The 24,530-nt window shown below is 39.1% G+C and overlaps 1 protein-coding gene across 5 annotated transcripts in view; it reads right to left on the reverse strand.

Moving 5' to 3' along the window:
• Positions 1-23,853, reverse strand: part of zgc:112980 (uncharacterized protein LOC503706 homolog) — a 48,542-nt gene extending 24,689 nt beyond the window's left edge. For 2 of the 5 annotated variants that reach the window (XR_007940932.1, XR_007940931.1), the window contains exons 1-16: positions 22,806-23,853; positions 22,303-22,439; positions 15,049-15,157; positions 14,854-14,947; positions 13,772-13,922; positions 13,548-13,665; positions 12,966-13,091; positions 12,810-12,872; positions 12,607-12,729; positions 12,368-12,523; positions 12,229-12,282; positions 7,277-7,503; positions 7,112-7,191; positions 4,701-4,790; positions 4,530-4,608; positions 4,348-4,452 (exon numbers count right to left, since the gene is read on the reverse strand). Coding sequence is in view for 2 of the 5 variants with exons in the window: in XM_051945641.1 (XP_051801601.1) it covers positions 7,112-7,191; positions 7,277-7,503; positions 12,229-12,282; positions 12,368-12,523; positions 12,607-12,729; positions 12,810-12,872; positions 12,966-13,091; positions 13,548-13,665; positions 13,772-13,922; positions 14,854-14,947; positions 15,049-15,157; positions 22,303-22,429 (1,428 nt within the window). In the remaining 3 variants the exon portion in view is untranslated. The remainder of the gene's footprint in view (positions 1-4,347; positions 4,453-4,529; positions 4,609-4,700; positions 4,791-7,111; positions 7,192-7,276; positions 7,504-12,228; positions 12,283-12,367; positions 12,524-12,606; positions 12,730-12,809; positions 12,873-12,965; positions 13,092-13,547; positions 13,666-13,771; positions 13,923-14,853; positions 14,948-15,048; positions 15,158-22,302; positions 22,440-22,805) is intronic. The other 3 variants (XM_051945641.1, XM_051945640.1, XR_007940933.1) reach the window with 2 other exon arrangements.
• Between the last annotated feature and the right edge of the window lie 677 nt (positions 23,854-24,530).

Raw genomic sequence — 24,530 nt, forward strand, 5'->3', positions numbered from 1 at the left:
GTACAGTATAAACAGGGCAGATTCGGGCGATGCTCCCCATTTCCTAAGTCCCATTGACTTCAGTATTATTATTAATTATTAAACTACAGTAACTATCTGTATCTGACGAGTTTCTCAGTACAGTATAGTGAGGACAGATCCGGGCGATGTTCCCCGTTTCTTAAGTCCCATTGAGCTCAGCATTTATTATTGGTTAATAAATTGCAGTAAATTATCTGTATCTGACGAGTTTCTCGGTGTAGATCCGGGTGATGTTCCCCGTTTCTTAGGTCCATTTGAGCTCAAAATTATAGCCAGTTCTGATTGTTACTACAAGTCTCTAGTCTCAGTCATCTGCGCTTTTAACTCCTAGCAGCTAATAGGCAGAATCCTACATATATTGGTGTGGAAGTTAGTGGTTACTAACTTCACGAAGAAACCTGAAGTGTGTTTTTAAATGGGAGTTTATGTTGTCTGATCCGCGATCATGTGAGACAACTGCATTGATAGTAAGCACTGCTATCCAAACGCTGTAAAACGAGCGCTGACTCGTCAGCTTAAATTGTTTATTTTGATCAGTTACCACGCTGATACTAACCGGACTGTGTGTGCTTGTGTTGTCAGACTGTGTTGTTGGGATTTGCATGCTGTACTGACACTAACAAAGCCTTAAAAATAGTCTATAATATCTGCAACCAGAGTTTATCTTCTCTGTTGCCAGTGACGTTACAGACGTCCTACAGGTGCTTCCGGGTCAAATAAGCCTAAAGGCTAAGACCCCGACGCCATTTTTGGAGTCATACACCGACTCATGCATGTCACACTAACCCTGCCTCAAAGTGCCATCTATTGTTAGTGTGTAAATTACCACTAGTGAAGCCTAAACAAAGAGCCACTCAATTCTGGAGCTTAACCTGTCTCCATGAGAAATCTTTTATTACAACTTCTAAATTGAGTGTTTAATCAAAGTTTCCAAAATTTTGATCTGAAACAAAATTTTAATTGAAAGAAATAACTTTAAACAATCTTTGAAATCCTTGCTAGAACTTTTGATTTTGAATTTGGTCTCAATCTGATTCACCACTACTCACCTCAGAAATTGCAAATTGATAATTCCATCTGATGATTTAACCACACTGCTTTCTTTTATTTATTAAGAAACTTGGAAATTTCAGGAACAACGAGGAAGCCCCGCCTAGAGCCATTTGATTGACAGCTCAGTCCACCAAGTGAAAGCAAACTGATTTGCATTTTATTTCTTGGTGGTTATTTCAGGATGGACTGACACCAAGAAATAGAAAAATGCAAATCAGTTTGCTCTGGGCGGGGCTTCCTTTTCAGAGTGGGGAGTCGTACCTGCACACAGGCTTCTTTCCTGACGCCAGCTCCGACCACGGCTGAAGTGAAGCCGTGTCACCGTGGAGCTTCGGCTGATTCTGCCATCAGACACTGAAAGGACGCTGCTAATTCGGTAAATTAATGTTTATTTTCTTATCAGTGGCAGAATAAGCCGAAGCTCAACGGTGACATGGCTTCGCTTCAGCCGTGCTGGGAGCTGGTGTCTGGCAGGACTCCGGTGTTCAGAATCCCCGCCCAGAGCAAACTGATTTGCATTTTTCCTTTTCTTGGTGGACTGAGGAAATATAAAGGGAAATAAATAAATAAATAAATGTGGAAATATAAAGAGAAATAAAAAAGTAAATAAATGTGGAAATATAAAGAGAAATAAATAAATAAAGGGAAAAACAGAAAAGGTAAAAGCAAAGACAAATTTTTCCTTTTTATATATATATATTTATTTCTCTTTATATTTCCACATTTATTTATTTATGTATTTCTCTTCATATTTTCATATTTATTTATTTATTTACCTCCGCCAGGAGGTTATGTAATCACCGGAGTTTGTCCGGTGATTAAACTGTTAACAGTTTTGAGTCCAGACAGAGTCCTTCAAAAAAAATCCTGGATCCAGACGGTGATCCGGATCACCTCCAAAATCTAATCAATTGTTTCTTTTGCTCTTCCGGACATTCTGTAAAAATTTGGTGAAAATCCGTCCATGACTTTTTGAGTTATGCTGTTAACAGAGAGACAGACAGACAGACAGATGGCCTGGCGGAGGTATGCGCTCTCCGAGTGCTTTTCTAGTTTATATTTTGATTTGGCACTCCTGTGACTGCATAAAATAGCGACGACCTAGTCTCCTGGCAAAATAATACAAGCCGTGAAATGAGAAGTTGATGACCTGCGCAGCAACACAGAATATCTTGGTCAGAGCGCATTTTCTTAATTAGGATGTGAAAGTCAAGTCAAATGTTACAGTCTTCAAACACATTAGTTAAAAACTGCTTCTAGACGTTTTTTTCTGTAGTTTGAAAATAAATATAATGAGCAGAAAAGCATACCGTACTTTCACGACCAAAAGGCGCACTGTACCAAAAGGCGCAGTCTCAGTTATGTGTGCCATTACTGTATTTAACACACACATAAGGCGCACCTGATTATATGGCGAGGGTTTTATATACAATCCACGTCGGCCTTACAACAACAACAACACACAAGCATACAAGTGTGCGTATTTAAAAATAGAGCGGGAGCAAAACTGAGTTTGGTTGTGCTTTATTTAAGTATTGATTACAAAGTACTAACATTTTTTTAATCATCAATAGTCACGGGCATGGTAAAACACACGGATTAAACAAGCACACAAGTGTGCGTATTTAAAAATAGAGCGGGAGCAAAACTGAGTTTGGTATTCACTTTTTTTTTTTTTTACCGGTAATCGTCATCAATCAAACCCATGGAAGTCCTCATCCTCTGTTTCTGAATTGAACCGCTGCGCTAAACCTCCATCAAACATGCCAGGTTCACTTTCTTCACTGTCAGAGTCACTTTCCGTGCCGTGCGGCGCCTCGGAAATGATGCCGGCTTTTGCGAAAGCTCGAACAACAGTGCCAGCAGACACGTTAGCCCAAGCATCTACAATCCATTGGCAAATTGTGGCGTAACTCGCCCGGCGTTGCCTTCCACTCTTAGTGAAACCGTGGTCTCCATCGGTCATCCATCGCTCCCACGCCGCTCGCAGCCTTACTTTGAACGGCCGGTTCACACCGATGTCCAGCGGTTGGAGTTCCTTTGTCAGGCCTCCCGGAATGACAGCAAGCTCAGAGTTCATTTGCTTCACTTGTTTTTTCACATCGGCTGTGAGATGGGCACGCATAGAGTCACAGATCAACAGCGATGGTGATGCGTGGAAAAAAACACCTGCTCTACGTCCGCCTTACAACAACACACACAGGACGCACTGCACCATAGGGCGCGCCGCACAATTTGGAGAAAATCTAAGACTTTTATGTGCGCCTTATAGTCGTGAAAATACGGTAAATGCAGCTGCTGCAAGAAGCTGCTTGCTCGTACAGTAAACCCAACTATACAATCGCACGTTTTTATTATTGTACTCGCCTGTTCACTAAAAACCTAATAAAAAAATACCATCAAAATCACATTCTTAGGTGAATAATTTGCACATCCCTGCACACCGTTAACATTTATATTAGTTTAGATTTGCTACGCTAACAATTTATTTGACTTATGGCACTTATGCAGGTTGTTTTGTCCTGACTAGATCCTTGCTTGTTTTGTATCTACTTTCAGGTGCATTTCTGCCAAATGAATCTGTAGAATTATAGATGTATAACACTCGTTTCCTATTTGTTTGCAACACTTATTGTCAACTTGCGGCTTTTTTATCTTTTCATCCTCTTTAAAGATATTCTGCTTATCAGTATTTCATATTCATCGAAGTCCTTGTGTGTGAAAACAGTTCTACAATTTCATTTAGCAGATGCTTGTATCAAAAGTGGCATACATCTGAGACTACTCTCAAATACAACACAAGCAAGGATCGAATCAGGAGAAAACAACATGGAAAAGAACCATAAAACAAGTGACGATAGGACCTTGGTAAGAAAACTTACTTCTGATTCTGCATGTATAAATTAGACAAACATTAGTTGGGAGGAAAAATCCAAGTTTTTCATAAGCTGCTATATATAAACTTTCTTTCTAAAACTGGGGTCATTACTGATTTTGTATTACACGATTAGGATTTGTTCCAAATTATTGTACAACAAAACTACCCATCAGTCGGATGACCATGAGTTCTCTAAACTCTGCAAAGACATTTCAAGATACTAAGGAGTTTGTTATGGACAATATGAACCACAAAGCTGTAGTTGAGAGCATGGCTCTCTCCCTCAAAAGACAACTACCACCTAACAGAGCTCTTAGTAAGTTTTTAAAGTTCCCCAGACTTTGAAACCACAAACCGATAGTTGGTGTCAAAAGAAGAAAGTACGTGGACATTACCTTAAAGGCACTGAGCACAGGTAGGGTTGGATTTAAAGCAGCATGACGGATTCTCAAACCTAAAGCTCCCGTCACCAACAGCAGCAAGGCCTGATCTGGGTACATCTGCAAGCACAATCTTTTATTACCACTCATCATACCCATGAGCTCGAGCGCTGGTGTGTAATTTTGAAAATACTGACCTCTAAGAAAAAAACGTGGAATCTGCAAGCTGGAGCTCTGCTTATCAAGCAGAATAGAATTCACGATATCTCTTGCTTCCTTCATCATAGACAGAATATACACAATTAAAAAACTATAATAAATAAAAAAATCATCGAAATAACTATTATTAATAAATAAGACATACATACTTGTAGAAACTGATTGCTTGGGGCAGGTAAAGCAGTGAGTGAACCACGATGCGTGTTGACGATTTGGAGTAAACTGGTCCAACATTGAGACTGGATCCGGGAGACAGCAGACTTACAATTATACATTGGAACAAAACTAACAAATCTACAGAACTGGTAGAAAAGTTCTCTAGTTTCTTTTGACTGTTCTCACATAAAATGTAGATGCCAGAACGGTGCATGAAATACAGCCAAACTCAGTTTCAGCACCATTTAGACACTGATGAATAAAAACAAATAGTCTTTTAAAGAAATCAGGTGTGGAATGTTATTAAAGGTTGTGAACCAGAGGGCTGAACTATGAAGCAAATTCAACACATTCAGACTTTCTTTGTGCAAGTCGGCTCGAAAAATTAAAACCTCAGAGATAACACATATCACGAAGATCAACTTTTTTTTGTCAGCTCGGACTTTCTGCTTCAAACTCTGTTCACACAAAAGGACGAGTTCAACACATCTTTTGACTCTTCTTCTACAGTACATGAACCAATCGTGTTCAGCTGCTTCAGTCAACAGGTTATTTTAATGGAGAACAATGAGGAAAATAAAAAGCATGACGGTATAAAGTTGTTACAGGAAATGATGCAAAACAGGAACGCTGGCAGAAAACAGTTAAATGTGCATAATTATTTATTTTCAATGCAGCTAATTATTTCCGATTGACAGCTACACAATAAAACTATTAAACTTCATATGTTTAAACATGATTGTACTGAAGTGAAGGTAGGTCTGACACTGTCCCATAATCACTGTAATTTGTGTCCAAATCAAACTGAAATTAATGTTACTTATTGGATATTCTCTGTAATAAGTACCAATAAATAATCAACGTTCTATTAGCAGCGTAAACAGACCAAACATAAAAACATCACCAACTAAAAACATACTGGGTTCCTGTAGTAACATAACGCATAGTGTGTGATACTGTGTTTATAGACAAAACATTTTCCTTCAGCTGAGAACTTGCATCGCTCACAAATAATCATCAGGAAACAATTTGTTAAAAAGCGAGACACTTCTTACAGCCATACTCTGAACAAATGCTAGACCAGTTCACCTGGTCGAGCATCATTTACAGTGGACACCTAGCTTCACAGCATCAGTTATCAAGGACATCTTGCAGGTAAAAGAGTACCTTCATGATACTGAAAACTCTGAGTTTTGGCTCAACATATCTGCTAACACACTAATCTCATGTTGCAGTTCAGCCCTCAGACCTTTAAAGATCACAACGTGATCAATTAGTTACTGGAAATCTGCAGGGTGAGTTCAAACAATGCAGACCCTACTGCATTGTGTACCCGTGTCAGAATCCTAGACATTTCTGAATTACAACCTTTTGTAACATTTAATATCTGTCCTTTTGCTCCTTCTGTACATTCTCAAGAAGAAATAAAGAAATCCAAAACCTACAAGTGCCTACAAAACCTACAAAAACACATCTGACTTAGTCCCCTTCTCAAAAGTAAATCATGTTATTCCTCATCACTGTCTGAGGACTTATGCAACTATAGACAGTGTGACGGTGTCAGAAAAGGTAACTTTTCTGACAACTTTTCTGAAAAGGTAACTTTTCTGACACCTCCTGCTTAAAACCCAAAAAGTCAGAAGGATTAAGCCCCGCTTTCATGGTCTGTATTCATATTGAAAATCTAGATCAAGCGAGCTTTTGCCCTTCTGCTTTTCAAAGAAAAACAGAAGACAAGAAGGCTATAGCAAGTCATCTGATTCTCTTCAACACTCAAATATACAACAATGTACATATTTCAGTAAACAACCTTAATTTCAATAGATAATCTTGTTTACATCCGGTGGGGAAAAAAAATAACATTTATAGCCTTTTTCATCCAACGCTGTCCTTGTTCAGATCTGGTTTGTCTGCTTAAATCACTGAAAACCTCTTTGAGGCTCTTTATATGATATTTCAAATTCGTTTCTTTAAATGCTGACATATGTAGCTGTTTAAATGGGCTGATCCCCTTCTTAGGAAGCAAATACATCAACCAAACACAGAAACACTAGGATTGCATCCCTGGGGCGCCAGACAACCTTTGCCAAGTATAAAAATATCTCATAACAAACCATACTGGAGAACAAAAAATACACAACATCAATAAACTATTAAATATTATAAAATATATTTCATAAGTAGTTACCAACAAAAATGATTTTTCTCTGAAAAATCAGAGAAAAACCATCAAAATTTTCCCTGAAAATCACATCTCTCTGAGCCGATGATTTATTATATGCTTTCTGGACAGACAGTGCAGTGACGCCGACAATCTTCAGTAGTCTGTGTTTAAAGCTACAAAAGCCTCTCCATGTCTGATTGTAATGAGATGTCTCTAGTTTAAAATTGAATGCTGACTTACATCAGTGTAGACAGCACAGCAGCATCTCTGAGCCCTGAGAGCAAACTTCACCAGCTCGGCACGCTTCAGTGGCACAGCACCTACAAAATGGAGAAAGTCTGACTTTCAGAAACAAACAAAAAAGTTTTTGGAGATTTTTTAAGTGAAAATAAATCATTCTCTAACTTTCAATTAGCTCCCACTTTGCGGCAGAACAGCCGAGCTGTGCCGGCCGAAAGACCATGAGCTTTGGTGCTGTCGCTGTTTCAAAGATGTGGAGATAAAAGAGGAAGCTACGCGGAGAGAGACTGGAGGCAGGAGCGTTCACTGAAGGGAACAAACTGGTCAGAGCCGATGTGAAGTCTCCATGCATGCACATAAAGAAAGGGATGAGGTCTTGTAGTTCCTGGAAGCTGCCGAAGAAATAAAGCCACAAGTTATGTAATCACTGTAATTTAAAAAAAAAAAATAGAGATCCATTGAAATGCTCTTCATATCGGCCAATTTCATTGTTAAATACAGATTATAAATTGATTTCCAAGGCCCTGGCTAACAGACTTGGACAATACCTGCCACAACTAATAAATTCAGACCAGAGTGGCTTTATTTCAAAATGCTCCTCAACTAATAACCTATGTAGACTCTTTAGTATTATTCACTTAACAAAATCTGAAACAGAGCCCAGCATAGCTGTGGCTTTAGACGCTGAAAAAGCCTTTGATAGATTGGAATGGCCATATTTATTTAAAGTGTTGGCCAAGTTTGGGTTTGGCCCACTATTTATTAATTGGGTTCAAACTCTCTACCATAAACCGCAGGCAAGAATCAGCACCAATGGACAGGTTTCATCTACATTCCCTTTAAGTAGATCGAGTCGACAGGGATGCCCTTTGTCTCCTGCACTTTTTGTCTTGGCGATTGAGCCCTTAGCTGAGGCAATTAGACAAGATCCAGATGTGAAGGGCTTTCAGGTGGGTCAGACAGTTCATAAAATTAATCTCCTAGCAGATGACAGTATTTTATACTTAAAAGACCCTGGTAACTCTCTTTTCAAATTACAAACTATATTAAATACCTATGGGAGTATTTCAGGTTATAAGGTGAATTTGGAAAAAAGTGAAATTATTTCACTGACAAATTTCGACCACTCCAACCTTCAGCACAGGAGTGTATTTAGATGGCCTATTGATGGTATAAAATACCTTGGGATAACTGTAGACAATAACCTTAAAAACCTGTATAAATTGAATTACCTCCCACTGCTCAGGAAGATCGAAGATGATTTACATAGGTGGATGGGTTTGCCTCTCACTTTGATTGGCAGAGTTAATTGTATTAAAATGAATGTACAACCAAGATTGCAATATTTGTTTCAATCCCTGCCTATTCCACTTCCACAATCCTTTTTTAAAACTCTTAATAGATATGTTAGACAATTCATCTGGAACTGTAAAGCACCCTGGATATCCATGACAAAGTTAACGTGGGACTATGGTTCAGGGGGACTTCGATTACCCAGTTTTAAAAATTACTACTTGGCAGCTCAAATGAGGTTTGTTTCATCCTTTTTTGAGGGCAGTGACGCTCCCTCTTGGACACATATTGGGCTGCATCCCCTGAAAGAAAAGGTCCACAGTGACTTCATTTATAAACATAATTCTGGAACTATAAACAAGAGGACAGATAATCCTATATTGAGGCATCTGATTAAAATTTGGTATGAGGTTCACAAAAGTCTTGGATTGAAGGTTGGATTGTCACCTAAAACACCTTTAAAACAAAATGAACTTATAACCATGACTATTGACAATAAGATTCTGGATATATGGCATCATAAAGGAATCCAACACTTGGAGGACTGTTTTGACAAAGGACTTTTCATGTCATTTGAACACCTGAAGAGGAAATATAACTTGTCCAATCAGACCCTTTTTTTTTATCTCCAGATAAGATCCTTTCTGAGAGCTAATCTCGGTCCTGAACTGACTTTGCCTGTCATGAATGATATTGAGAGATTTCTTTGTGAGGGGAATACATATAAATTCATTTCTAAAATGTATCGCCTGTTGATGAATGAATGCCCAAAACCAGGTTTGCATAAGTCTAGAATGAAATGGGAGTCGGATCTTGGTGTCACAATTGATGAACAGCTTTGGGCAGATTTACACACGTGGACAAAATTGTTGGTACCCCTCAGTTAAAGAAGGAAAAACCCACAATTCTCACTGAAATCACTTGAAACTCACAAAAGTAACAATAAATAAAAATTTATTGAAAATTAAATAATCAAAAACAGCTATTACTTTTGAATTGTTGATTAACATAATTATTTAAAAAAACAAACTAATGAAACAGGCCTGGACAAAAATGATGGTACCTCTATAAAAGATTGAAAACTATTTGACCAGAGTGACATGATTAACTCAGGTGTGTCATTTAATTGACATCACAGGTGTTTCCAAACTCATAATCAGTCAGTCTGCCTATTTAAAGGGAGACAAGTAGTCACCCTGCTGTTTGGTGAAAAGGTGTGTACCACACTGAACATGGACAACAGAAAGCGAAGGAGAGAATTGTCCCAGGACATCCGAAAAAAAATTATAGACAAACATCTTAAAGGTAAAGGCTATAAGACCATCTCTAAACAGCTTGAAGTTCCTGTGACAACAGTGGCTCATATTATTCAGAAGTTCAAGACCCACGGGACAGTAGCCAACCTCCCTGGACGTGGCCGCAAGAGGAAAATTGATGACAAATTGAAGAGACGGATCGTTCGAATTGTATCCAAAGAGCCCAGAGCAACCTCCAAAGAAATTAAAGGTGAACTCCAAGGCCAAGGTACATCAGTGTCAGATCGCACCATTCGTCGTTGTTTGAGCCAAAGTGGACTTCATGGGAGACGACCAAGGAGGACACCACTGCTGAAAAAAACTCATAAAAAAGCGAGACTGGAATTTGCAAAAATGCATGTTGACAAGCCACAAAGCTTCTGGGAGAATGTCCTTTGGACAGATGAGACCAAACTGGAGCTTTTTGGTAAGGCACATCAACTCTATGTTCATAGACTCAAAAACCAAGCATACGAAGAAAAGAACACTGTCCCTACGGTGAAACATGGAGGCTCAGTAATGTTTTGGGGCTGCTTTGCTGCATCTGGCACAGGGTGTCTTGAAAGTGTGCAAGGTACGATGAAATCTGAAGACTATCAAGGCATTCTGGAGAGAAATGTGCTGCCTAGTGTCAGAAAGCTTGGTCTCAGTCGCAGGTCATGGGTTTTCCAACAGGACAACGATCCAAAACACACAGCCAAAAACACCCAAGAATGGCTGAGAGAAAAGCGTTGGACTATTCTAAAGTGGCCTTCTATGAGCCCAGATCTGAATCCCATTGAACATATGTGGAAGGAGCTGAAACATGCCATTTGGAGAAGACACCCATCAAACCTGAGACAACTGGAGCTGTTTGCTCATGAGGAGTGGGCCAAAATACCTGTTGACAGCTGCAGAACGCTCATTGACAAATACAGAAATCGTTTAATTGCAGTGATTGCCTCAAAAAGTTGTGCAACAAAATATTAAGTTATGGGTACCATCATTTTTGTCCAGCCCTATTTCATTAGTTTGTTTTTTTAAAATAATTATGTTAATCAACAATTCAAAAGTGATGGCTGATTTTGATGATTTAATTTTCAATAAATTTTTATTTATTGTTACTTTTGTGAGTTTCAAGTGATTTCAGTGAGAATTGTGGGTTTTTCCTTCTTTAACTGAGGGGTACCAACAATTTTGTCCACGTGTGTATGTCAGAGAGGCTTGTCAACTACTATCAATGCCCGGTATAGACTGATCAACTATAATATTCAACATCAATTATACCTTACTCCGGAAAAGTTACATTCATTCAAATCTGACTTGTCAGAGATGTGCTTCAGATGTGATACTGAAGTTAGTTCCTTTCTACATTGTACCTGGCACTGTAACAAAGTGAGGCCTTTCTGGCATGATATCTGTTCTACTTTAACCAGGATCACAGGAGTTAATGTCCCACTGGACCCAGAACTGTGTTTATTGGGGAATTTTACCTGTATTGATGCTTCTCTAAACAGTGCACAACTCAAGTTTATGCAGGTTGCTCTGTGTGTGGCCAGGAAGTGTATTGCAGTGTCATGGAAATCTGATTCCCCTACTTCTATTGACAGGTGGTCTTTTGAGATGAAGAGTTGCATCCCCTTGGAAAAAAAAAATCACATATTGTCTCAGAAATCGATACAACACGTTTCTGAAAATTTGGCAGCCATATTTAGACCATATCGGTACATCTCTTACTCCAAGTATTTAATATAGTTGTTTGTATTACGTTGTACACTGACTGTATTTTTTTATTATTATTATTTTTAGTATTTTTTTTTTTTAATTTAGTTCTCTTGGGTGTGTGGGGGGGGGGGGCTCTTTTTTAAGGTAAGGAAGTTTACCCTTCATGCCTTACCTTACCTTGTGTTATATCAAGATACTGTTCGTATGGTGATATGTTTGTAAATATTGTAAAACTGAAAATAAAATAGTCCAAAAAAAAAGTTATGTCGTCACTGGCTACATATATGTAAGAATGGGTTTGTCTTATTGAAAGATGGCTAAGAGATGACAAAGTACAACTATTTCTGTATCTGCATGTAGTTTCTGTATGAAAATATCTGTGTGACTTCATATAGGTTTCAGCAACAGATTAAAAAACATTAAATATCTCTCATTACTAAAACACGACAGAGCTGGGGATGAGATCTTCAATTATGAAATTTTACAACAGAGCTTCTACTTTTTATTGGTAAACCTGTTTATTACTTTCCTCACTTTCAAAAAATATATTTCTCCTCCTCTATTCTTTTACATCTAAAATAAATATTTCAAGCAATGATCACTCCTCAGTCTTAGGTCTTTGTATTGACACAAAATCTTTGGCTATATTGGCATATGAAACTACACAAACATTGGACATATCTATCTATGCTCTGTGTCTGTTGTTAGGTCAAGACTTAAAGCACAAATGTAAAACGAAAGTGGAAAAATAATCCAAAATCCTTGAAAAGAAAAAGTTAACACCACTGATACGTTGTTCAACAGAAAAAACAAAGTCTGACTCACATGCTGGAATCATCAGTCTGCACGACTCGTAGATATCGACAGAGCTCTCTGTACCTGCAGGCATTATTAATATGGCACATTTAGTCCCTGCTGCAAAAGCTACATAGTAGTGAAAGAGAAGAAGTGTACATATGTGCACCTGCACTGACGCTGCAGCAGTTCTGTCCTCAGGAGAACCACAGAAATCTGTTCGATCAGAATGTCCTTCTTGCCTTTATCCTTACGAACGCCCGACACATTCTGGCCCTTCAGCACTGACACAAGCAGGACGTCATCCCAGGGACGAACACAGAGGCTGGAGCACACAAGCATTATGTTCCATTTATTGAACATAAAAAGGTTTGGGGATGTAAAAGGAAAGCTCACATGCAGACACACCTGTTCCTCATGCTCCTGAGCACGGCAGGGAAATATAAATTCTTGTAAAAATCCTGCAGTTTGTGGACAAACTCGGCAGAAAAATCAGCCATCACCATCTGTCTCTGCACCGACGCTATAACCCTGAAGAACCCACAGAAAAAAGTTTAATACCCAAATGAATTAGTTTCAGATAAGATGGGATCCTGTGTGTGTGCATTTACCTCTGCATTAAGAGCACTTTCGCTTCAGCAGCATTATTCATGGGTGTCTGTACAACGAAAGCTCTGAAGAAAGAAAAAAAAAAAGAAATTGATGAAGCGAAAATTTGATACTGAAGAAAATAGTTAATGTAGAAGTGGAAATGCTGTTTTGTGTACCCTTGGACTTGGAAATGTGTCACAAACTCTCGTGCCGCTCCCAGGTTCAAGATGGCTGCAGCTCTGCCATCTTGTTGATCTGCTTTGTTCAGGAACAATGACACAAACTCGTACACAGGTGTGTAACTGAAACAAAAGAAAGACTTCATATAGTTTTTAAAACTAATAAACTAAGTAGAAATTAATATCCATGGAATTCCCTGTCTTCTTTCATCAAAATGTTACCTCCCTTGTGCACAGACCATAAAGACAATTTTCATACTTTGGAGCAGAAGAACTTGGTTAGCCTACCTTTCCTTAACCCAATACAACACCTCTCCTAACACCAATAGGTGACTTCGTTATTGCTCTTGTGGCTCAAAGCAAGTTACTTTCCTGCAGCTTGGATGCACAAGAGCCTTCTTAAAAGAGTGAAAGTTATAAGCAGCAGATTATAATGGCATGTGAAGCAAGTCAACATTTTTTTGGCCATATAGAGAGCCTCTCACAGCTATTGGGTGGGCATCTGGTACAGATATGGATCCTAAGGACTGTCATACGTTTAAAAAATTAGCGTGGATTTTTGAAACATGAATGGCTCACTTGTGGACAAGGCCTTGCATGTTCAGTAAGGGCAGACCAATTTCCTGTAGCGTCTGTCCCTTCGCATAGGATGAGAACCGTTCAGAGAGCTCTTGTCTGAAGTTCTGCAGCATCGTTTCTGGACGCAAGAACAGCAAATCGAAAGACATGAGTGACATGTAATCACACCCACATTACAGGAGGTTCAGCCTGAGATTTCCAAAGCGTGAATGTAATCTGCACACCTGCACATCGGAGATGAGAGTCTATTTCTGACAGCGAGAGGTTAAAAGGCTTCAGTCCTCCTAGCAGTGCAGTGTTTCGGAGGTTGTGCCAGAAGGGGCTGTTCTTGTGGCCGTTGCAGTGACACATTTCACTGTGGCACCACATTACACACTGAAACACCAGCATAAAGAACAGCATTAGTCAGAACTTACTAACAATACAAAAAAGCAACAGTGAGGTGTTTGTTACTTTACTGTTCAATTAATGCATGAATTATTTTTCATTTCTACTTCAAGTATTCTTTTTTTTATTTGGATAAGAAGATGTTTTTATTAATGAATGGACAGTCTATGACTAAATGTATGAGATTCCATACACACTAGTTGTGGAGTTAATCGTTGTATGCAGTAAATACAAAAATAAAATTGAGAAAATGGCTTTTCTGGTTCAAAATATCATATAATGTAAAAGCAGAGTGCAATAATTATAAATGTTTTACAATCTTAAGAAAGAATAAGATATGGCTTGGAATCAGCCGTATATCCACATTTCAAAGTGCAAGGTTGGTAAGGGATGTGCAGCTCAACAATGAGCTAATATAGTTATACAACTTTGTAAAGCAGAGATGAGCTGCATAATGACTTAAGAATTCTCAATGGACTCCTAAATATAAGTAATCATTTTTGGGATTTATATGAATTGTAACTGCTTTAAGCCCACATCAGCCAAAAGTAATGTCATTATTGTGTTTCAATTGGCTTTGACCTGGCAAAAGCTAAATTACAATATAAATCAACCAACATTTCCTTCAATGTGTTAAAGCTTTTCCTGAACCAATCAAGTGGCGTTTGTTGTAAAGGAAAGAACCGCTTGCCACAGTATAGTGTAAACATGGTGTCGAGTGACATTTGTCCTTTTAACTTTATAGTCAAAAATCAAAAGGCATTTCAGTCTGATGGAATGTTGTGGTGAAAGTGTACACAAACGAAAGATGAATATTGTTAGCAAACGAGAATGATTAACTCCCTTTAGATTTGGTCTTCAGAAAGTTATACTTTGTGTGTGTGGGAGATGGGGCAGTGTACACTACGTCAGCACATACCGATGATGCCAGCTTATCACAGATGTAACAGAAGCACTGATCACAAAACAGCTGGTTACCAGGCACTGGAACACCTGTCTCACAATCTGTAGTCCTGAGCAGGACAGAAGAGAAGCAGTGTAGTCATCTGAAGACGTAGGATGGAGGTAAAGAGCACTAATCGGTTGAATAAAGTGTGTGTGGCCATTTACTCACGTGAAAGGGTGTATGGGGCAGTCGTAGCGTGCATGAGGCAGCACCTCAGCAGGGCGGAAGAAAGTGACAACCAGGTCTTCATCCAGAGCAGCAGAAGCCGACACACAGTCTGAAATCACAGAGAAGCTGGTGATTACAACATACTAGGAAGATGTAAGCAGGTCATTCCAAGTCAACACTGCACAGGTAACCACCTGTGCAGTGTTCTTTTTCATCTCAGAATTTGTTGAGAATGATGTTTATCATCTGAAACTGAAATCTGCCCATTTTTTAGCTGAAATTACAACATTCACATCATTTTTTGCTATATATAAAGTTTCAATAAATCTCTTGTGAATTGGAAATTGACTAAGATGCTACTTTCAGATGTCTATATGTGTTGAAGTATATGTTCTAGAGTCTTTAGATCGTAGATCATACTTCCATCTCGCTGCTTGGAAAGTAATTACTTTTTTTTTTTGCCAGTGACTGACTGACCATAACTCCCATTTCTGTTAACATATAAAATATGCAGGCACGGATGGACTGGGGCAAGAAAAATAAAATCAGCCCTGGCATTTTTGGCCTACAGCATTATTAGTTGACTGAATCAAGCACACATTTTTGAAGGCAAGCACAAAAAGTGACAGAAAAGTTCAATTTTCAGAACAAATATTCCAAAACATCTTCAGAGACCTATACAAACCTGTTGACAAGTTGGAAAAAAATTGCAATGCAGTAGAGCAGGGGTATTCAGCTAAAATTCGAAGAGGTCCAGTCAGAGAAAATGTATTAAAGCAAAAGTTCAGAACATCATAATGTCTAACTTGAATTAGTGTGATATACAGTGCCTATAATAAGTATTCACCCCCTTTGATGTTTTACCCTTTTATTGCTTTCATAAATCAATCATGGTCAATACAATTTAGCTTTTTTAACAAAAAAATATTGGAAAAAACTCTTTAATGTCAAAGTGAAAACAGATTTCTATAAAGTAATGTTAATGAAAGAAAATTATATAAATAAAAATTATATAAATAAAAATAATTGTTTCCAATATTATTCACCCCCTTTTTTAACCCTTTACGCTTCAGTGCGTCGTAGGTGTACCGCCGGCGGTACACTTACTAATTTGCATAGGAATTTCAAGAATGTCCGAAGGCTGCAAACACGATTATACAAACACTATACGCCGATGGAAAGCTTAGATTCTCATGAATCCGCCGGTATGAACCACTTTCAGATGCGATTACTACAGCGGGTGAGAAAAACACATTTGTCCGACAAAAACGAATATTCATCCATCCGTTCTCTATACACGGCTTCAACGCACACAGCGCGACTCACATTTCCGGGTTCATTACTACACACAAAAAAAAGATTCCACAAAAAACGGCCATAATCCAACCTTTTACATCCAGACGACACAAGCCAGTAAACTGTTTTGTCCAAAACATGTCCTGAAGTCGTATAAAATCCCCGAATCGGTCATTTTCAAGGAAATGCACCTCGTGATGCCCGTCCAATATTCCCCGTATTTTTCGTAATTTTTTTTATTTAAAAATAGAATATTAGCGATTTTTTGTACTGAAAACGGCTGGAATTGACTGAAGCTTAAAGGGTTAATAATAATAATAAGTCTAATTCAATAGAGGTCCATCAAATTGTTGCCAATAGTCTCACATTTAGTGAAATGAAGATCACCTGAGTGGTGTGGGTGTGTTTCAACTGATTGAGTTGTAAAACACCTGTGTCTGAAGGGTCCAGAGAGTGGTTGATCAGTATTCCTGGCTACCATTACACCATGAAGACAGAAGAACACTAAGCAACTCAGGGAAAGGGTTATTGAGAAGTACAATTCAGGGGATGGTTACAAAAAAGGTAGTGTCTACAGATACGGACCTGTACCCGTAGCCTGTGGCCTACGGATACGGCACTTTACCTTACCATAAATATTAATGAGACGGACATGAATATTAATGAGTCGGCTGATGAACGTGCTTTGTGATTGGCTGGTAATCCGACGCACATAAATGTTAATGAGCCGGCTTGGTAATCCGAGTGATGAAGGCGCTTCCGTGATTCGAGGTGAATCTGCGTGCCGAGCCTGTCATGTCAGTCATCTGCTGTTCTCTTTTCTATCATGCATAATGTCTTATAAATATCATTATCTGACTTTTTCACGGACAGCGATTTGGGGGTTGGAATCAGCACTACTATTAAAAATAGCAAAACTTTTTATTCACGGGACCCTGTTCTAATAAAGCACAAACAGCAAACAAAACAAATGGCGGAACTAACAGCCAGCAAACTACAAGTATTTTTTTACCTTCAAAAGTAGCGACAGACTATTACATATTAACAACCTAAACAAAACCCTGATGTATTTTCTACGTCTGTCAACACAGACACTGCACGTCAGTCACTTTAATGTTAGCGGACTCTGTTGAATGGCTAAGTTACATAACCACAAACAAATCTCACAATATCACAGTAAATCGAGTTTGTGGTTTTTTTTAATTCATGCCGAATTAAAGAGCTGCTCCTCACCATTCACGAGTGTTTGTTTCATATTCGACATCCTTAACTTTATCTTGTAAATTAGCGTCCGAAATTAAATGGGAACATTTGCAATGGAGTTCGTCAGCCGCTTCCACCACTGAACGCGGTAAACTAATTAATAGGAACTGGACTTCAAACAATTTAGACACGGCGTCTAAAAGCGTAAAAACTGCAATGTCTAAAGTGTGAGAGGAGACGGTGTATTTTTGGTTAAATTATACAATGTTCGCCGTCAAAGTCATTCATATAAACTGCCTGTAATGTGCAGCAAATAGTAGTTAACCGGCGCCAGCTCTTCAGTGACCGTAACGGATCCGTACCTCTAGTACAGATGCTACGGGTACGGGTCCGTACCCGTAGCATCAACCTACAAAAAAATTTCCAAGGCACTGAACATCCCCCAGAGTTCAGTGAAATCAATTATCAAGAAATGGAAGGAATATGGCACTTGTGTGAATCTGCCTAGATCAGGCCGCCCTCATAAACTGAGTAACCGTGCAAGTAGGAGACTAGTGAGAGAAGCCACCAAGACCCCTACAACTACTCTGAAGGAGTTACAAGCTTCAGCTGCTGAGATGGGAGAGACTGTGCATGTAGCAACTGCTGCCCGGGTTCTTCACCAGTCAAAGCTTTATGGGAGAGTGGCAATGAGAAAGCCACTGTTGAAGAAAAGTCATATTAGATCTCGACTAGAGTTCGCCAAAAAGGACGTGGAAGACTCCATGGTCAAGTGGAAGAAGATTCTTTGGTCTCATGAGACCAAAATTGAGCTTTTTGGCCATCAGACAAGACGTCATGTTTGGCGGAAACCAAACACTGCACATCACCAAAAACACACCATCCCCACTGTGAAGCATGGTGGTGGCAGCATCATGCTGTGGGGATGTTAATCAGCAACTGGACCTGGAAGGCTTGTAAAGATAGAGGACAGAATGAATGCTGCAAAATACACTGAAATCCTGGGGGACAATCTTTTTCAGTCTGCAAGAGAACTACGTCTTGGGAGAAGATTTATTTTCCAGGAAGACAATGATCCAAAACATACTGCAAAAGCTACACAGGAATGGTTAAAAAAGAACCAAGTAAATGTTCTGGAGTGGCCGAGTCAAAGCCCAGACCTCAATCCTATAGAGAATTTGTGGCTGGACTTGAAAAGGGCTGTTCATGCCCGATACCCGCGCAACCTGACAGAGCTTGAGCAGTTTTGCAAAGAAGAATGGAGCAAAATTGCAGTGGGCAGATGTGCAAGACTGACTGAGACCTATCCACACAGACTCACTGCTGTGATTGTAGCCAAAGGTGCATCTACTAAATACTGACTTGAAGGGGGTGAATAACTATGCAAACAATTATTTTCATTTATATAATTTTCTATCATTAACATTACTTTATAGAAATCTGTTTTCATTTTGACATTAAAGAGTTTTTTCCAATAAATTGTTTTGTTAAAAAAGCTAAATTTTATTGACCATGATTGATTTATGAAAGCAATAAAAGGGTAAAACATCAAAGGGGGTGAATACTTATGATAGGCACTGTATGTTGATGTAACCTAGTAGTTTTAATAGAATGTGCCTGTAATCAATAACTGATCATCAAATCAATTAATTACGGTTCAAAAACATTTTGACAACATTTATTAATAAATAATTTCTTATATACACTCAACAAAAATATAAATACAACACTTTTGTGTTTGCTCCCATTTTTATGAGATGAACTCAAAGATCTAAATTTTTTTTCCACATACACAATGTAGAAGACACCATGATTAGTGCACAAGTGTGCCTTAGACTGCCCACAATCAGCATCTTGATATGGCACACCTGTGAAGTGGGACGGATTATCTCAGCAAAGGAGAAGTGCTCACTATCACAGATTTAGACAGATTTGTGAACAATATTTGAGAGATATGGTGATATTGTGTATGTGGAAAAAGTTTTACATCTTTGAGTTCATTTCATAAAAAATGGGAGCAAAAACAAAAGTGATGCGTTTATATTTTTGTTGAGTGTAACTACATCTTAAAATATGCATGAACTTGAAAAATAAATACTGAACAACCTGAACCAACTTCTATACATCTTTAACAATATCTCAATCTCAAAAAACATCAACAATTGAAATCTTTTACATTTGTTTCCTGTTTTAGGGACAATTAAGAGGTAGCATCATGGCTGCAGAGTGGGGGATACAGTAAAGATGAAGAAGGGGAGGTTTTAGCCCTGCATTCCTGCAATCACAGGGAAATTGAGATCCCTGACAAATAAGATGGACAAACTGGAAGTGTTCACCAGAAGCCACAGTGAGTACAGGGAAACCAGTATTTTGCAATTACGATATGATACCGGACTCCACCGTGATTCTCCCGGGCTTCCACACGGTCCGTGCAGACACTATTGCGAACGGCAAGAAGAAAGGGAGAGGTGAAGGCTCTTCTCAACAAAGAAAAGAGGGCTTTCAGAGTGGGGAACCATGTAGAATTCAAACGTGTACAAAGAGATCTTAAACACGGACTTAGAGAGAGCAAAGACACCTACAGGAGAAAACTGTAGGAAAGGAACAAGGCCAAGGATGTCTGGAGTGGTATGAGGGGATCAGAGGATGCTGACCAAACTGCTGGCCATCACAGACAGCAACTCCCACCCCCTCCATAAAACTGTGGACAATCTGAGGAGCAGCTTCAGCAATAGACTGATACAATCCCACTGCTCCAAGGAAAGTTACAGGAGATCAGTCCTCCCCATGGTAATAAGACTCAGTTCACACACTCTGCCTGCTAATTAAGCTACTGTACATACTGGACACCTTACAATCTAAATGTTATTCATTACATCTGTAAACTATCTGCACCTGTATATATCAATGCAAATCTAAGCCCATCCTCATTTGCATATTATGTTTAATTGCACATTTCTGTATCACTCTGTATCACTTTATACCTGATCCTAGTATTCTGTGTTGTCTTGTTGTTTACCCCTTGTTGTTGAATACCAAGCTGCTCTAACAACAGAATTTCCCTCTGGGGATTACTAAAGTCCATCTAAGTCTAAATAGATCCTATGTAATAGAGATGTTTCTGCTATTTTTATGGAAATCCACTTCATTTGCACCTTTCAAACAAATCCCCAATCTGAGAGATCTTAAGCACAAAACTTGTTTGCCAGAAGTTGCTGCATTCTCTCCCTCCACCAGAAACATCTGAACATCTCCTGAAAACCTGAAGATTCTAGGACATATACTTTGATATATGGATGTCTGAAAGTGATATCTCGTTCAATTTCCAACACAAGAATGATATATTACAAATTTTCATTGAATGAAAAAAATAATAAAATGTTGGAATTTTAGCTTTAAAATGGGAGGATGCCAGTTTCAGATGTGAGAGATCATTCCTACAAAGTTTCAAAAGATTCTGAAATAGTCGAGCAGTTGACCTTCCCTAATCTCACTGAGTTGACATGGAATGACCGATAGAGTAGGGTGATAACAGCTAAAATGGGCCACTTTTTGGTAAATCGCTTGAAGCACTAACAAAAAACAATGTATTCTATTAAAATGTGGTTTTATGGCTAGTAATGGTTGTTTTCTTTTAATTTTGCATTGAAATTATCTAGTAAATAGGATTGTTTAGTTCCTACAGGTCTTGATACGTCACCTGTGCCAATTTTTTTTACACAAGCAAAGCTCAGGTAAAATGGGCCAGCTGATCAGGTAAGTTGGGCCAGTCCAACTGCAAAGGGATAGTCATCAATTTTTATTGTAAAAAAACTGTCAATATGGCAACATACCGTGTAAGAACAATTTAATAATATCAGGACAATTCATTACATTGTAAATGATTAACTGATCTGCTCATGGCAAATGTATTGAATCCACATGGCACTGTGAACTTGGGTATAAAACACATAAACAATGATAAAAAAAAAAACAACTGCAACCTACTAGGCCTACAAATGGGATGAATGCAAACACTAAACCTCAATAATATCTAAATAGTCAAAATTTTAAAATGTGTGTGTGTGCTTGGGTAGGTACATATGTCATGGCTTAGGCTACTTAAACCACAAATTTAAATACAGTCCTGACAGGTGAAGCCGTCATCATCATAGATGCCGTAGTCACTGCAGATAAAGTCAGTTACGATTGTTACTAAAAACACTGATCATCATCATTTTTAGGCAGATGCATCCTTTTCACATAAATGCCTACTCCATTCCCTTGAAATGTGTACATGTGTGCATGTGTGACTGACAACAAGGGGGGCCCATTTTAGCTGAAACCAGGGGGCCCAACTTACCTGAATAGGTTCAGTTAAATTGGGCCACTAACAAAAACGTCAATCTTTGAAAAAAAATATCCAAATACCAAACTTTAAGCATTATTTCTGATAGGTGTCATCAAGACAGATATTATACATCAACAATTTTATATATACACGTTTCTTTAATTGACTTATCATCCTTATAATTTTTATCAGAAATTCTTATGCCAGTCCACTCACCACGCAGTTTTCCGGAGCAGTGTGAATTTGAATCTTATTTCCGCCCACAAAAACAACCACAGATCAATAAATACTTTGGTTTCATGTTAAGTACAGTTGTGGCAAACATTTGAGACCATTTGCTGTCACTGGCTCTAAAAATCAGAGGGGCTAGGACATCCAAAGCTTAAATGGCCCATTTTACCTGATATCACCCTATAACAACGTACCTGTCTTTTTCACATCCTCCACCTCCACAATAAGGCAGGATAAGTCATTTTCACAGTCTTTGCCATCATCATCATCATCATCATCACTGAGGATGATTATTTCTCCACTGTCCGCCGTCGTGCACATCAAAAAAAAACTGCCACAATAAAGAGAGGAAATGACAACAATATCAGAATCTAAACGTTAGGGACTGAGCTGTAGTCCCTAACGCGAGTCAAACATCAAACCCTACGTGTTTTGCCTCACTGAAAGATTAGAGGCTCGGTTTCGGTTTCTGGTTTGAGGAAACTGGTCCATGACAGTAACATTTTGAGGACAATTCACCTTTTTTTCCCAATCCAAACGAAACAGCATTTGCCGTTTGTTACTTTTAAGCTGGCTTTTTTGACGCAGGTATCAAAATTAAACACACATACAGTTGATTAACCGCTACAATTTTCATATGTTTCATTAAATGTGGCGATGTAAACCGATTAACACACGTTTAAGGACGTTTTCTTACCCGAGTTGTTCGTTTAAGTAAATGTTGATTGTTCGCGCCTGACGGACTCAAAATTCACGATCGGCGGATGTGACCTAGTTGCAGCTTCTTCTTCCTTGATTTTATTAACGGTTGGCAAAGCAGCCTGACAGCAGTGTGGACTGGAGGACTGAAGTTGTTCTTTCTTTCTTTCGTTCTTTTGACTGAAGTTGTTGTTGTTGTCATAGACATATATAAAGAGTAGACGTCGCATCGACCATAGACATATATACATAGACGCCTCATAGGCTGTCGAGAGACGTGCTTACAGCGCCGCCATCTTGAACCGACTGTATATAGAGGCTGGCTGAATCCCAAACCGCCCCCTACACACTCCCCCTCCACTACCGAGTGTCACTCCAAAAGAAGTCACACTCGCAGCTGTGGAGGGCACCTATTATTGAAGGGGGAGGGTATAAATACGATCGTCAGGAATGGGACGCCCTGTCGTCTCACCGGAAAACGGAAGACGTCATTGCCATGGTAACACAAAGACGCCTACTGTCATGACTGTAGCGCTGTGGCACAGGTTGCAACTAACAAGGATCGCTGCTGCTTCCAGAAGACAAAAGCATCCCACTTTTTTTCACTCACATGTTTTCCAATCCTATTATCTGGCATTTCAAATCCAACAAATGAATAAATGAATTCTGTCAGTTGTGTTCAAATTTTAAGGTGTCAGGGGGTGCACAATTAAATCAAACGTCAGCAGAGAAGAAGATTTGTTTCTTTTGATTTATCTTTATACACCACTCTTTTTGTGATGTTCTGTCAGTGTGAAAAAGGCGTGGGAGAAATAAAGGACGCATGTGGAACTCACATCAATATGTTTGTTTCATCCTCCTTTTTGACGTTGCACTTCCTGAAAAAGTTGTCCAGAGTGAGCATCGATGCAGACTCGCTATTTAAGGGCTGAACAGTCCACTCTCCCTCCACACTACGCGGTTTGGGACGGCCCTTAATATGGAGGACCCTCCGCTGGAACGCGCAAACGGAGGGGTAGTGTGTAGGGATAGTGTGTAGGGGGCGGTTTGGGATTCAGCCATAGTGGACGTAGCATCTGGCTCCAGAATTGAAGCAAACCCGGAAGTGTCAAAAACTTGCAATATCACGCCGTCCGCTAGAGTTGGCTCCAAAAAGCTTTTGCTCCATCAACCCCAATTCATTTTTGGAAAAAATAAAATTTGATAGACTGATTTTCTACAGCTCAGGATTTTTTTCCCGTTAGTTTTCATGGCCAAAATGAGAGATCAGGGGGCCGATCTTAAAATAAATCAATACTGAATTTCAAATAAATCGTTAAAGTTGACGGAGCCAGGGGGCGTGGCTATATTTGATAGACAGCAACAGAAGCCTCTGTGGGAAAATGTGGGCGGGATAAGAGAGTCCTCAGCCAATCCTGCCCCTAGTTGCTCTCCGGTCCAGTCTGTTTGATGACGCTTTTTACGTCACTGGCTCCAAAAAATCTAAAACGGCAACCAGGAAGTAGCAAAATCCGGGCTTCATTTTATCGGCGTTGAAACCAATGGGTGACGTCACGGTTAGTTTACGCCTGGGGCCAACAGAGGCAGCAGTGCATAGACATCTACGGAGGCAAGAGGTACTGCTGAATCTCAAAGTGGAATTATTCGCTGAATTTTGAGCCGATTGCCAAACTGTTTGATTTTTTTAGAAACGTCACACGTGTAGCTACTATACAACGTGCTC

Source organism: Acanthochromis polyacanthus, chromosome 3 (genome assembly GCF_021347895.1).
Source record: "Acanthochromis polyacanthus isolate Apoly-LR-REF ecotype Palm Island chromosome 3, KAUST_Apoly_ChrSc, whole genome shotgun sequence".
NCBI classification, from domain to species: domain Eukaryota; kingdom Metazoa; phylum Chordata; class Actinopteri; family Pomacentridae; genus Acanthochromis; species Acanthochromis polyacanthus.